We start from the raw sequence: 15453 nt of genomic DNA on the forward strand, positions 1-15453 counted from the left end.
TGACAGTGCCAGCATCTATTAGATTTAGAACTGTCTAACTTTTGTAATCTAACAGGGGTCCAAAAAAGATCTATGTAACAAGAAAAACCAGGTTCGTCTCATAGATGCTGACGCAGTACATCTCATTCTCCAATTCCAAATTCGTGGCCATTGAGATGCAGAAATCTGCTGCTTTGTCTCAATACTCCAAATGTCTCTAAGACTATTTTTTTGCTTTTTATTAAAAAATTCAGATATTAATTTACACCACTGGGCAGCCTGATGACCTAGGAAATCCGTCTGGAAGCATAAGGACCGGCAAACTATACTGATCTTTTAAATTCCGCCATTCATACCGATTTATTTACAATTATTTATAACCCGCCTATCCACAGATCTAAGCGGGATACAGTAAACACATATGAATTCATTAAAACAACAGTACAGACAAGTACAAAACAGCAGAGAGCAATAAACAAGCAATTCTAAGTCACATGTCTAGCACCCAAAAAAAACACTCAAATAGATAAGTTTTCACCCCTTTCTAAACTGCCAGAGCATGTTTAATTGGCCAAAGGTGAGGCATTCCAAAGTGCCAGGCCCTGCACAGAAAACATAGATTTACGGTTCCCTGTAAGCCTAACGGCGGCTAGTGATGGAATTTAGTTTCAAACTGTCTGAGGACCGTAGCTCACAGGAGGGACAATGACACCACAAGAGAGAGCGCGGACGCTTGAAGGGCGGTTACACTGAAGCACCTTAAACATTATGCAAAGAACCTTTAAATTCGACTCGTCTACCAATAGGTAGCCAATGAAGCTCTCGAAGTATCGGAGTGATGTGATCGAATTTTGAAGCATGTTCAGTAAGGCCCGCAGCAGTATTTTGTGCCAACTGCAATGCGCACAAGACACATTTAGGCAAACCTAAATAAATGGAATTATAATAGCCAAGTAGAGGTATAATCATCAATGTGATAACAGTTCGAAAACTCGTAAGAAAGATGATCATGCAGCCTCCGAAATAGACGCAATTTGAAAAAACACGCCAGGCCTTGAATTGGGCCTAAAGTGAGAAGCAGTGGCATAGCTGAGGGCATGCGGCGCCTCCTGCCCTCTTCTCTTCTCCGTGCATGCCTTCCCTTCACCTGTGCCTCTTTAACTTTGCCGGCGCAAGTAACATCTCCATCATGCTGCCCGCGCCAGCCTGGACTCTTCCTCTGATATCACTTCCTGGGTCCTGCAAACAGGAAGTGACTTCAGAGGGAGAGCCAAGGCCGGAACGAGCAGCAAGCTGGCTATGCTGCTTGCGCTGGTGAAGAGTTAGAGGTATGGTGGAGAAAGCACGCCCATGGCAGAGGAGCAGCGAAGAAGGAGCGGAGAGGCACAGAGGAGGGGTGGTGCTGGTGTCCCCACCAAGACGGTGCCCGGGGTGGTCTGTTCCCCCTGCCCCCACTGGTGAGAAGCAGTATTTACAATTCCTGTGGAATCTTCTTCCTTATTTTCTATATATATATACATCCAAATATATATATGGTGCCTAAAGTTATGTGAATATATCAGTGTGCTTAGCTGATGTAAGTGCGCATGCACACTCCCACCTGCGTGCTCCCTGTAGGGTACCGCAGGTATGAGTGCGCATGCGCGAGAATCCCCCTAGGTGGGCGGCGGCTGTCGGCGGCCGCAGGCAGCTGCAGGCCTCGGCGGAAGATGGCTGAAGCCTGGCTGGAGGAGGACGAGGAGGAGCTGCGGGAGCTCCGCAGAGGCAGGAGGTGAAGAGAGAGAGACAGAGACAGATGGATGAGACGGACAGACGGGCTACTAGGGGGACCAGGAGAGATGGTAGGGGATAGGGAGAGATAGACTTCAGGGAGTGTGGAGGGGGCAGGAGAGAGAGATGGTCTTGGGGAAGGAGAGAGGGGGACAGGAAAGGGAAAGATGGCAAAAGAGGTGAAACAGGGTTAGAGAAAGATGGTAGAGGGTGTGAAAAGGGGAAAGGGAGAGATGGAAATGGTAGGACCACTTCTGCTTTGGGGCACTGAGGGAGAGGAAAGGTTGTTACGTCAGGACTGCTGCTGCCACCTCGGGTAAGTAAAAACCCTGTCGGGAGGGCCAAAAGGGTACAAAGGAAATGGTGAAAGGGTGAGGTGGTGGGACTGAGATCAGTGGGAGGCAGTGTCTGGGCATGATAGAGGCAGGGCATGGGTGGGGTCAGAGTCAAGGTTAGGGTATAGGTGGGGCTATTCTAGCACCCGTTACTGTAACGAATGTAACAGGTTAAAACACTAGTAACTTAAATAATAGGCTTAATCAGCACTGATAATTGACAATTAACACCTGTTAATTTATATTATTGGAATTAATTGAAAGTTAGGCGCACAGCTTGGTAGGCGCATAGCACAAAATGGTTTGTGCCTTGTGCAAAGTTAGAAATGGACGTGGTTAGGAGGCAGATCCTGGATGCATTTTCAAAGTTATGCCCATGTTTTTGACTTAGGTGCTATGGTGCATAGAAATTAGACGCGGGCACGTAGGCCAAGAAAACCCTGGCATAACTGGTAGGATATCTAGCGATGCAGACCACACTTGGGGGCGGACGGTGCGCATAACTTTTATAGAATCGTGCTTAGTGCCACAGTAGCCAGCACCAGTTTTTTCTTAGGCAACATATATGGAATCGTGCCCTTGCAGTCGCAAGGTGTCAGTGGGCGCTTCCGGAGACGTCTTTAACTTGGGCACAGTTTTTCCATATCCAGTGGAGCACCTCTTGCTCCTCTCCCTTCTGCTCCTCATAGGCGGTGTTGGAGGGCAGGTTCTCCATACTTGTGCTCATGCCGAGGGAGTAAACCAGCAGGCTTGATAGGCTCTGAGGCTATTTCTCCACTCCACTAGGACATTTTTCCCCCCTAACAAAGAGCCTCCTGCAGACTGGAGGTTAATAATGAAGATTAGTTCCCTAGCATGATTCTAGCGAAACGACCTGGCTGTAAGCTCAGGCCAAAGACCCTCCTCTGAGTCCTGTTTTCCATCCAAGAGGTGGATCTTCCTACCCTGTTAATCAGGAAGGAAGATACAGTCCCCTGTTCTGAAAAATGATTGGGATAGAAGAAGGTCAGACTTAGGGTTAACGCATGTCCGATTTACCCGGACAGATTTTGAAAAACTAAGCAGTTTGTCCAGGTTTTGGAAGGCCCTGGCTCTTGCCAGAGCTCAAGGCCGTGTCAGAAGGGGCCTCCAAGCGTGTGCAGATGCGCTGCGGTGCGACGATGTCGCACGCGTGCGTGGAGGCCCTCCAGACGTGGCCCTGAGCTCAAGGAAGGAGAGGAGACGAGGTTCGTGTGGCGGTAGAATGGGGCAGGGCTTGGAGCAGTGTGGGGAGGGTTACCAGACGTCTGGATTTCCCCGGGCATCTTTTCAAAACCCGGCACCTTGTCCGGGTTTTGGAAAGCGGCTGGCAACGAGTGATGTCGGGACAGCATTCGCGCATGCAACACGGTGACACGTCGTCATGTCACACCCATGTATGCGCGGATGCCGTCCGACGTCGCTCGTTGCTCGTGCAGGTTGAGGGGGTGGGGCGCGTGGTGGGCCTGGGGGTGGAACGGGGCATGGCTGGCCGGAATGAGGCGGGCCTGGGGGCGGGGCCATGGGTCCAGATTTTCTGTTTGGAAAAATCTGGTAACCCTAAATGTGGGGCCACATGTCCTCTTTTTTACTTAAATATAATAACCCTATTCAAACAATTCCTCTTTCTAACAAGAGTTCTGAAGGTTCTGGTACTGCTGCACAGTCAGAACCTTAGCGACCTCTACAGTAGTTAGTTAACAGAGGAATCTTGGTATGTGTAAGCATGTGTAAGTGCTGATACCTAGAAACAGAAAAATGAAGGCAGATAAAAACCATATAGCCTATCTAGTCTGCCTAACCATGCCGTCTCCTTTCCTTTCCTCTCCCTTAGAGATCCTATGTACTTGTTCCAAGCTTTCTTGAATTCAGATAACATCTTTCATCTCCACTTCAACCCATGAATTCACCACCTTTTCTGTGAAGAAATATTTCCTCAGGTTACTTCTGAGTCTGTCTTCTTTCACTTTCATCCTATGCCCCCTCATTCCAGAGTTTCCTTTCAATTGAAAGAGACTCGCCTTATGAGCATTTTGTCTCGGGGATGAGGGTGGGGGGGGGGAAATAAATGTGAGCTTAGATGGCTTATCCTTGGACTAATAGACTACTGCAACATACTATACCTCCCATGCCCAGCGACCATGATAAAACAATTACAAACAATACAAAATACAGCCCTAAGACTCATGTACTCACTGTAAAAATACGACCATATCACAGAAGCATACCATGACTCACACTGGTTTCCAGTATAAGCAAGAGTACACTTCAAATTCTACTGCCTACTGTTCAAGGCTATTAACGGAGAAACCTACTAGAATAACCGACTAACCCAGTCCTCTTCAACCAGGCACAGGAGAACCCACTCACTATTCACACACCCATCATCCAAAAATGTCAAACGAAAAAAACTATATGACAACCTAATAGCCTCCAAAGCAGCTAAACTGGACAGACAAATCACCATTCTGTTATCATTGACTACAGACTACAAAACCTTCAAGAAAGATATTAAAACCATTCTCTTCAAAAAATACATAAAACCCATCTAGCACGACCAGTCCCTATCCAAACCCCACCTACCCTCTCTACACCCTTAATACACTCTAATTTGCTTCTAACTACCCAACAAAGTCTAAAATGCTTCTAATTACCCAACATTTATCACCTTAAGATCTGGACAACTCTTTGGTAATTCTTATTACCCAACATTTTTCACCTTAAAATCTGGACAACTCTTTGGTACTTCTTAAGTAACTATTATGACATCGCTTATGCTATTCCTGTAAACTTTTATGTAATTCTTGATAACTTTGATGTAATCCGCCTTGAACCGCAAGGCATTGGCGGAATAGAAATCACTAATGTAATGTAATGTATGATGACTCTGGGAGAATCCTTTAAAAATCTATTCAGCGAAACATGTTGGATTAAATAATAATAATAATAATAATTTATTTTCTTATATACCGCCAAAGCCATGGTACAACAAGAGGAGCTGGACAGTCAGCAATAAGTTACAAAATAGAATCAATGAATACAAGTACACTGGAAGCAAGTACAAATAAGAGGCGCTGGACAGTCAGCGATAAGTTACAATATATAATCGTTGAATAAAAGTACACTGAAAGCAAGTTCAAATAAGAAGAGCTGGACAGTCAGCGACATAGCTATGAATTGGTGTACAGAATACGAGAGATAATGAACAACAAATCTCCCCAGCCTGTAGATAAGGGCACTTTAAAAGATAAGTTAACATTATTTATTCGAAAAATATTTAAAGCATTGCACATTAGATGAAAATTTGATATATCTAAAGGAAAAATACATATAAGGTATATATAAATATGGATCTGTGACAATAAGACACATAAAGCTAAATCGCAGTGAGATATTTTGAGCAGTGAATGCTGTCGCAGAGATCCTTGAAGGAAATTTAATGAATGTATGTGTGAAACAAGTATAAAAATTGAGGTCTTTATATATTATATGGAACACTTGAAATATTGTTGAATTTGTTTGAATTTAAACATCTCCATCATGTCTTTCCTCTCCCTTCTTTCTTCCAAAGTACACATATTGAGATCTTTTAGCCTGTCTTCATACGCTTTATGCTTTTCACATGTGTACCTGCCATTGTACAAGCCTACATGCTACCTACGACTAATTGCCAACAGAGGCCATAACTAACGTGACCATTTATTTTTTCCTACAAAATGGAACCGGATCCTCCTTCCCTCCTCCCCCCGGACCCTACCCCGGACCCTCCCACATCCTGGACCAGACCAGACCACCACCCCCCCCCCCCCCCGGAACCCGTTAAATATAGTGCAAAATATAGACATTTTGATCACTAAATTGAAAATAAAAAAATTTTTCCTACCTTTGTTGTCTGGTGATTTCATGAGTCTCTGGTTGCACTTCCTTCTGACTGTGCATCCTTTCTTTCATTTCTTTCTTTTTTTCTGTCTCCCGGCTCCCCCTCCTTTCTGTCTTTCTGCCGTCCTCACTCTGTCTTTCATTTTGTCTCCCATCCCGGCCTGGCCCCCCCAAGCCACTACCGCTGCCTATTTCTCCAAGCCATCGCCACACTAACATCATCTTCGTCCAGCGACTGCACACGCCTCCCCCCCCCCCGACATCAATTCTGATGTCGGAGAGGAAGTTCCTTGTCAGCCAGGCAGTGATTTTCTTGCCCGGAACTTTCTCTCCGATGTTAGAATTGATATCGGAGGGGGGGGAGGCTTGTGCAGTTGCTGCATAAAGGTGATGTTAGTGCAGCCATGGCTTGGACAAATAGGCGGCAGTGGCCCGTTTTTAGTTCGCCTGTCCCACTCCTTCTGAAAACGGGACATTTTGGCATCCCGAAGCTATGCGTTGGGACAATGGGACTAGTGAACTAAAAATGGGATGGTCCCATTCAAAACGGGATATATGGTCACCTTAGCTGTAACCCATATTTATTTTCCATGTGTTTGGGGACATAAGCAACAATGGTGGATATAAAGGGTGCACCCCTTTACTCCCTCCTGTATAGAGCTGACTCAAACAAGCAATTTATTTATTTGGATTTATTAACCCCCTTTATGAAGTGATTCAGCAAGTTTTAAAATCGGGTACTCTAAGTATTTTCCTCTTAGTCAGACGTAGACGTAGAAAGCAGTACTGTAAATATCTACGTTGAAATATTGAGTCACGCACATGCCTTCCCTTCATGAAGTATGTAGATGAGGCTCAAACCAAGTCACCAACATCTATAAGTGATGAGAATTTACTTGTATAAATGGCAACGTTCTAAACTCGGGTTTTAACTTGTATAAATCATGAATAGGGCCTCAAAAATGACGGCCATAGTTGTGTTTGAATTTGCATATACAATATATATATATATTGTACACTTGGTATCAGTAAGAGAGCAACATTGGAAAAAGCCATTAGTCAGTGGTGATTAACCAAGCCTGTCGTGTCACTTTTGGGCTTGTCTAGAGGCTTTTTTTTTTTTTTTTGCATTATCACAGCTGCGTTCATGTGATGCTCTAAGAAGAGAACAGCATATTCCCAACCTTAGATTAAAAAAAAAATGATTCTAAGATTCTAAGGTCCCCAAAAGCAAGAACTGCCAAAACATTGTTCACATCTCATTGCATTTGTTGTGCAGGTCAAGAAAGTTTGTATTGTACTTAATCTCTTGTGCAGTAAGGGACCGATTCTAAATACGTCGCTGTTAAGTGCAAGTCTATAAAAGTTATGCACACTGTTTAGAATTAGGCTCAGTGCCATAAGAACATAAGAATTGCCGCTGCTGGATCACATCAGTGGTCCATCATGCCCAGCAGTCCCCTCGTGTGGCGTCCCTCTGGCTGAAGACCAGCATCCTAACCGAGATTAGCCCTACCAGCGCACATTCTTGTTCAGCAGTAACTTGTCTAACTTTGTCTTGAATCCCTGGAGGGTGTTTTCCCCTATGACAGAGAGTTCCCCTGGAGGGTGTTTTCCCCTATGACAGAGAGTTCCCCTGGAGGGTGTTTTCCCCTATGACAGAGAGTTCCCCTGGAGGGTGTTTTCCCCTATGACAGAGAGTTCCAGTTTTCTACCACTCTCTGGGTGAAGAAGAACTTCCTTACGTTTGTACAGAATCTATCCCCTTTTAACTTTAGAGAATGCCCTCTTGTTCTCTCTACCTTGGAGAGGGTGAACAATCTGTCCTTATCTACTAAGTCTATCCCCTTCAGTACCTTGAGTGTTTCGATCATGTCCCCTCTCAATCTCCTCTGCTCGAGGGAGAAGAGGCCCAGTTTCTCTAATCTTTCGCTGTACGGCAGCTCCTCCAACCCCTTAACCATCTTAGTCGCTCTTCTCTGGACCCTTTCGAGTAGTACCGTGTTCTTCTTCATGTACGGCGACCAGTGCTGGACGCAGTACTCCAGGTGAGGGCACACCATTGCCCGGTATAGCGGCATGATAACCTTCTCTGATCTGTTCGTGATCCCCTTCTTTATCATTCCTAGCATTCTGTTCGCCCTTTTTGCTGCCGCTAGACGTCCCCAAGATTTAGGTGCGCCCTATTTATGCCAGGGTTTTCTTGTCCTAAACGCCTGTAAGTTCCACACACACTGGTACATAGGTCAAAAACATGGTCGTTACTTGAAAAAACGCCCACAAACTGCCCCTAACTATACCCACTTTTAGGTATGCGCATTGGACAAGGCTCTTGCCACTTTGTGCTATGCGCCTACCAAGTTGTGCGCCTAATTTTCAATTAAGTCCAATTAGCATCAATTATGAGTTAATTGCCAATTATAGGTACCAATTAACCTATTAATTGTGTGCCTATATTGGCTATGCACGCTAATGTATACACACAATTTTAGGTACCATGTACCGAATATGGGGATAAGTGCATGCTATTTTCTCTATTCAGTTGCATGATGGGATTGCTTTGATATCCAGTAGAGGATTCATATAATGCTATAAAGTTAGCATCCTTTATTTTGTACTGTGTTTTTCAGGGGTCGGTTTGCCTCCCCGCCAGTGGAGAATAGGCCAAGCATCTGGGGAGAGAGCCCACCAAAGTTTGTCACAAAACCCAGCAGAGCCACCGTGAAACGAGGACAGACTGGAAGATTCTCCTGCAAAATCACAGGTCGACCCACACCTCAGGTTACGTGGCTTAAGGTAATTCTTTTAAATAGAATATAATTAGAACCTGAACTTCTATTGCAAATTATGTTAGTATAGGTTATGTCTATACTATTGTTCATGCATCCTAAATCTTCACTCCAGTGGCGTAGCCAGACAGCCAATTTTGGCTGGGCCCAAGCCCAAAATGGGTATCTCTCTCTCTTTCTTCCTACCCTTTGTCAAGCATGCCATTAAAGCCCTGCCTGCCCCACACACCTGGAGCTGGGACTGTGGCAGGCAGGAGTCGCCCTTACCCGGAGGCGGATAGCTGAACAGCATGGAGTTGCAGCACTGCAGCCTGGCCCAGACGCAGTGACTGCGCTGCTGCGGCAAGCTCTTCTATAGCCTACGCTGCAAGGGTGAGTGCTGGGTCATTATCCCCAATGCTCGCCATGCTGACGTGGGAGAGATTAGGTGGGCCTGAACTGAATTCGGTGGGCAGTTCCCGCCCAGGCCCGCCCATAGCTATTCCCCTGCTTCATACTAGTGGTTAATTTGGGTATATAAAGCTCATTTGGTTCTTCTTCTGTGGATAAAAGTAAAATTCCTGATTGGAAAGTGATATGACTTTTGTCACTTTGACGGTGTACTCTGTCGGTGCCAGCGGCCATCAGTATCGAATATTTTTTTCTCTTGAATGCACTGTGCTGTTATATTTTGTTGCCTTGTTAGAAGGAATGCGTTAGTGTGTGAGGGGAGAGGGTGAGGTGACCCAATAGGAGATCAATTGCACACAAAAAAGTGGAGCTTTTACTTGACATTGGAACATCTTTATGTAATGTTCCTTTTTTATGTTGGCTATTTGCTAAGAGTTCTTCTAAGACAAGGTTTACGAGATTCACCTTGAGTTCTCAGCCAGGTCGCCTCCCCCCACCCCCTCTTTTCCAGCTATCCATTCTGCCAACCTCCCTTCAATCCCCGCCACATTTCTGAAATCACTGAAGAGGAAACCGCACATCTTCTATCCTCCTCCAAACCCACTACCTTCTCCTCTGATCCAATTCCCTTGCACCTACTCAGCGCTATCTCTCCCACTGTCATCCCTCCTATCTGTCACAACCTCAACCTATCACTCTCCACTACAACTGTTCCCGATGTCTTCAAACATGCCGTAGTTACATCTTTCCTCAAAAACCCCTCGTTTGACCCCCACATCCTTCTCCAACTATTGCCCTATTTCCAGCCTCCTCTTCTCATCCAAGCTACTTGAACGTGCTGTTCACTGCCATTGCATGGACTTCCTTTCATTTCAAGCTATTCTTGACCCTCTTCAATCAGGCTTTCACCCACTCCATTCCACAGAAACTGCCCTTACCAAAGTCTCTAATAACCAAAGGCCTCCACTCTATCCTCGCCCTTCTCGATCTATCTGCTGCTTTTGATACTGTTGATCACCACCTACTCCTCGATATGCTATCCTCACTGGGATTCCAGGGCTTTGTTCTCTCCAGGTTTTCTTTCTTTCTCTCCCATCGCACTTTGTGTATGCAATAGGGGATTCTCCTCCACTTCTATCCCACGGTCAATCGGTGTACTTCAAGGCTGTGTCTTGGAACCTCTCCATATTTATTTATTTATTCAGTTTTCTATACCGTTCTCCAAAGAGAGCTCAGAACAGTTTACATGAATTTATTCAGGTACTCAAGCGTTTTTCCATACTCCCTCAGTGCACTGATCTTCTCTCATGGTTTTCAGTATCATCTCTATGCTGATGACGCTCTAAATAATTTACATTACATTACATTAGTGATTTCTATTCCGCCTGTGCCTTGCGGTTCTAGGCGGATTACAAATTATAAGAGATCTGGACATTACCGAGAGAATTGCGTAACAACGATTATCTAGAGAAATTACATAACAGTGATTCATGTACTTTACATGGTGTGGTAGAGGATTCAATTGTAAGAATTACATAGCAGAGAATCAAGTGATAACAGGATACAGTAGAGAATATCAGTATATACGGGTTACAGACTAGAAGTTACCTAATAATGACGTAAGAAGTTTGTTGTATAGTGAAGTAAATGCTTATATAGGAGTCAGAATATGTTTGGAAGTATAGGTTCTAGGAGAAGACTAATGTGTTATTCAATAGAGGGAGAGCTTGTGCAAAAGGGGAGGATATTAGTTGGTAAGGACATGTTTTTTGAATAGAAATGTTTTGATTTCTCTTCGAAACACTTTGATGTCTGTTGTGTTGATCATTAGTTTGGTGATGGTGGGGTCAATTTTCGCTGCCTGTGTCGCTAGAAGGCTGTCGTATAGTTTCTTACGTCGGGTTCCATTATGAGGGGGGAAGGTGAATAGGTTTTGAGTTCTTCTTGATCTGGATGAGTGGTAGCGGTATAGGCGGTTGTTTAGGTAACAGGGGGCAGTTCCATGGGTTACTTTAAATAGTAGACAATAGAACTTGAATTGAGTTCTTGCTTTTATCGGAAGCCAGTGAGAGTCTACATAGGCGGGAGTGATGTGGTCAAATTTGCTGAGACAGTAGATGAGTCTGATGGCTGTGTTCTGAACGGTCTGTAGTTGTTTTATCATGTTGTTTGGGCATGGTAGGTAGAGGCTGTTGCAGTAATCCAAGGTACTGAGTGTGAGGGTTTGTACAATGATCTTGTAGTGTTCTTTGGTAAAGAACTTTATTATTTTTCTTAGGATTCGCATGGTGAAGAATGCCTTCTGTATGACTTTGTGTATCTGTGTCTGCATAGTGCAGCGTCTGTCTAATTGTATTCCTAGAATTTTGAGAGTGCTCTGTATGGAATATTTGATTGCGTTTACTTCCAGTTCTGTTATAGATGGCTTTTGTTCCTTCTCTAGTAGTAGGAATTTGGTTTTCTCCGCATTCAGTTTCAGCTTATGGTTCATCATCCATTTTTCTACTGTTTCCAGTGTTGTTTTTAGGTGTCCTTTGGAGCTGGGGTCTTGGATGTCAAATGGGAGAATGATGGTTATGTCATCTGCGTAGCTGAAAGAAGTTATATTTAGGGCGTCTAGGGCAGTGCCTAAGGAAGCTATGAAGAGGTTGAATAGTATGGGCGGTAGTGGGGATCTTGTTTAAGGATGCCTTTGGTCTATGACCGTCTTTTTAAAGACGTTTTACAATCATTTTAGACTCGCTTCTTTCGGGACCCTATGTTTTCCCCTCCCTCTTGTTTTGTTTGTTTTTTTTAATTGTAGTTTTTTACCCTTTTTTATTTAACTTAATCTATGTTAAAATACTTGTTTCATTACCTCAGTAGTATTGATGTCTGTAATGTTGTATTTGTACAATTTTATTTTTTCATTTTTAAAAGATGTAAACCGCCTAGAAGTATGATTGGGCAGTATAACAAATCTTTTAATAAACATAAATATCTACCTCTCCGCACTAGATATCTCTACAGGAATCTAGGCCCGAGTCTCAGTTTGCCTGTCTGACCTTGCCGCCTGGATGTCTCGCTACCATCTAAATCTAAATATGGCTAAGACTGAGTTCCTTATCTTTCCACCTAAACTCACCTTCCCCTCCCCCCATTCTCTATTTCTATGGACAACACTCTCCTCCACCTTGTCTTGTCATCTCACAACCTCAGGTTCATCTTTGACTCCTCTCTCTCCTTCTCCAGATCCAAACAAACTGCTAAAGCTTGTCGCTTCTTCCTCTATAATATTACCCAAATCTGACCTCTCCTTTCTGAGAATACCACCCAAAACCCTTATCCACATTTTCATCTCTTCTTGCTTAGATTACTGTAACTTGCTTCTCTCAGGTCTTCCACTCAACCGTCTCTCTCCCCTTCAAGCCGTGCAAAATTCTGCTGCATGACTTATAGTCCATGACAGCTGCCATACTCACATTACCCCTCTCCTCAAGTCACTTCATTGGCTCCATATCCATTTCCAAATACAGTTGAAACTCCTCTTTGACCTACAAGTCTATTCACTCTGCAGCCCCTCAATATCTCTCAAAACTTTTGTCCTCCTATGCTCCCCCCCCGTGAACTTCGTTCATCAGTCAAGTCGTTCCTATCCATACCCTTCTCCTCCATTACCAACTCCAGACTCCGTCCCTTCTATCTTGTTGCACTGTATGCATGGAACAGACTGTCTGAGTCATTATGCAAATCCAAATCCAAGTTAAAAGCCCACTTTTTTGAGGCTGCTTTCAACTCCTAACTCCCACTCCTAACTCCTAAATCCCTGTCCATCCTTTCGTTCTCTCTGCAAGAAACTGTCCAACCCCTATATGTCCTGTCTATCTGTCCAAATTAGATTGTAAGCTCTTATGAGTAGGGACTGCCTATTACATGTTAAATGTACAGCGTTGCGTATGCCTTTCAGCACTATAGAAATGATAAATAGTAGTAGCAAAGGAAGATTTATGACCACTTCAGTCAACTGCTAGCCTAAAAACCAGTAGATGTTCCTTCAGTAAAGAGACAGAGCAATGACGAAAATTCTGTACAATGCCGATGATGCTTGAGCAAATGGAAGGAAGTTTGCCTTCCACCCACCCCTGAGAATGCAGAATCTGCTAATCATCACACTGAGAGGTCTTTGACCTAAAAAGTAATCTAATTTAATCTAATGCTTGGCTTTGTATACCGAGACTACAATCCAGGAAAGCTCATCTCGGTTTACAATAATTAGTTTAGGCCAATAAGAACTGAAGAGAAAATGAAATCGAAAAAGAATTAGTTACCAAAATGCTTAGTGAATAGGATAGTTTTCAAAGAGTTCCGAAAAAAAAAAAAAAAAAAAAAGAAGGGACACAGAACGTCTTACAAAGAGTGGAAGGTTATTCCAAAATTGAGGAAACTTAAAGGTCAAAGAATGACCAAAGATCTTGGCTCCTTTGATACCTTCGTTAGAAGGACAGGATAGTTTGAGTTGTTGGTCACCCCTTGCAAAAGAGAATCTATAAAGATTCCAAGATAAAGGAACTTGGGGAGTGAAAATGCCATGAAGAATTTTGAAGATGACACAGGTACATTTAAACTGGACTCCGAAATACACAGGGAGCCAATGAAGACTATGAAGCAATGGTGTCACATGATTGAATTTATGCTTCCCGAAAATCAATCTAGCAGCAGTATTCTGGACCAATTGCAGTCTAGAAAGACAGGTTTTTGTAATACTAAGATAAATGACATTACAATAGTCAAGATGAGATAAAATGATTGACTGAACTAGAATGGAGAAGTGGTGTTGATGGAAAAGGTATTTAACCTTCCTCAACATGCGCAAATTGAAAAAGCATTTCTTAATCACAGAGTTGATCTGATCCTTGAAAGAAAGTGAGCAGTCAAAAAAAGACTCCCAGAATCTTGGCAGAAAATTTTACTGTATTTGAGCATCCTTTCATGACGATATTCTACTGAAGCTAATGCGAATGAAGAATTGCAGTTTATCAAAGGGGAAGGGATTTAATGTATCACCATTCTGTGTTATAATCAAAGCGGTTTTCATTGGTTATATGGGTTAAGTGACTTGCCCAGGGTTACAAGATGTTGTAGTGCGAATGGAACCTGGTACCCTGGTTCTTAGGCCTAACCATTAGACTACTCCAGGGGAGTGGAGGCGTGGCCTAGTGGTTAGAGCAGCTGCCTTAGCATGCTGAGGTTACGAGTTCCATTCCCACCACAAGCTCCTTGTGAATATGGGCAAGCCACTTAACCCTTCATTGCCACAGGTACAAAATAAGTACCTGAGTAAAACATGTAAATCACCTAGACTATATGTAAACCACACAGAAAAAGCAGTATGTCACATCCCATCCCCCTTTTATCTCTAATTATGTTTTACTGCAGGATGACATACAGTTACAGCCAAATGAACATTTCCGAATGTTTGAGAAGTCGGGCATTCATGTCCTAGAAATCCAAGATGTCCGACCTGCCGATGCTGGGACCTACACATGCTCACTGCAGAACAGTGCTGGAAAAATCTCTGTGTCTACAGAGCTTACCGTTCAAGGTAGAGAGAGAAACAAAATCCAGGTTACAGGAATAAATTGAACCATTTCAGCTACAGATTTATTGATGACCGCTCAAATACTGGCATATTTCGGGGGCCCCTTTAATAATACACTTAATATATGAAAACCAAATTGATGTAATGAGTAGCAATTTTAACTGTTTACCTATTATGGATCTACTTTCAAATAGTATCTTTAATTTCACCAAGTATATCTTCTTGGACTATAATGATGACAGCATCATGGACTTAAATAGCAGTAAATGTCAAAACATAATATCCATCTATCCTTCTGGTTTTAATTTCAGGAAAAAGGACATTTTAAACCATAAGGAAACACTGTACCCCCTCAGACCTCTAGGTCTCAAGGTTTAATATTGCAGTAGCTATATAAATTTGGGGACATTTGCCTAGTTTCTCCTTGAAAATTAGTTGCAATCTATGTATGCACCCAAGAGTTTTTGAACATCTTGTTTCTGTAGGTAGAGGAACAGAGGGTAAATCTGCATGTGTGATTTGCTTACTCCCAAGACATAACACTTCTCCGAGAGAGTCTTTTTAAAAAAAAACAACAAAAAACAACAACAAAAAATGACCAACAGTATATGCAGAGTGGGTAAAAGTGAATCAGATTTTTTTTTTACTCTTTCAAAAGTACAAAGGCCACTCGATGAAGTTACATGGAGCTACCTTTACAACAAATAGGAGGAAA

General features: G+C 43.3%; 1 protein-coding gene across 3 annotated transcripts in view; it reads left to right on the forward strand.

Moving 5' to 3' along the window:
- Positions 1-15453, forward strand: part of MYLK (myosin light chain kinase) — a 607164-nt gene that overhangs the window by 211477 nt on the left and 380234 nt on the right. For all 3 annotated transcript variants that reach the window (XM_033946557.1, XM_033946556.1, XM_033946555.1), the window contains exons 6-7: positions 8612-8777; positions 14576-14741. In XM_033946557.1, the coding sequence (XP_033802448.1) occupies positions 8612-8777; positions 14576-14741 (332 nt within the window). The remainder of the gene's footprint in view (positions 1-8611; positions 8778-14575; positions 14742-15453) is intronic.

The sequence above is a fragment of the Geotrypetes seraphini genome, chromosome 5 (genome assembly GCF_902459505.1).
Source record: "Geotrypetes seraphini chromosome 5, aGeoSer1.1, whole genome shotgun sequence".
NCBI lineage: Eukaryota > Metazoa > Chordata > Amphibia > Gymnophiona > Dermophiidae > Geotrypetes > Geotrypetes seraphini.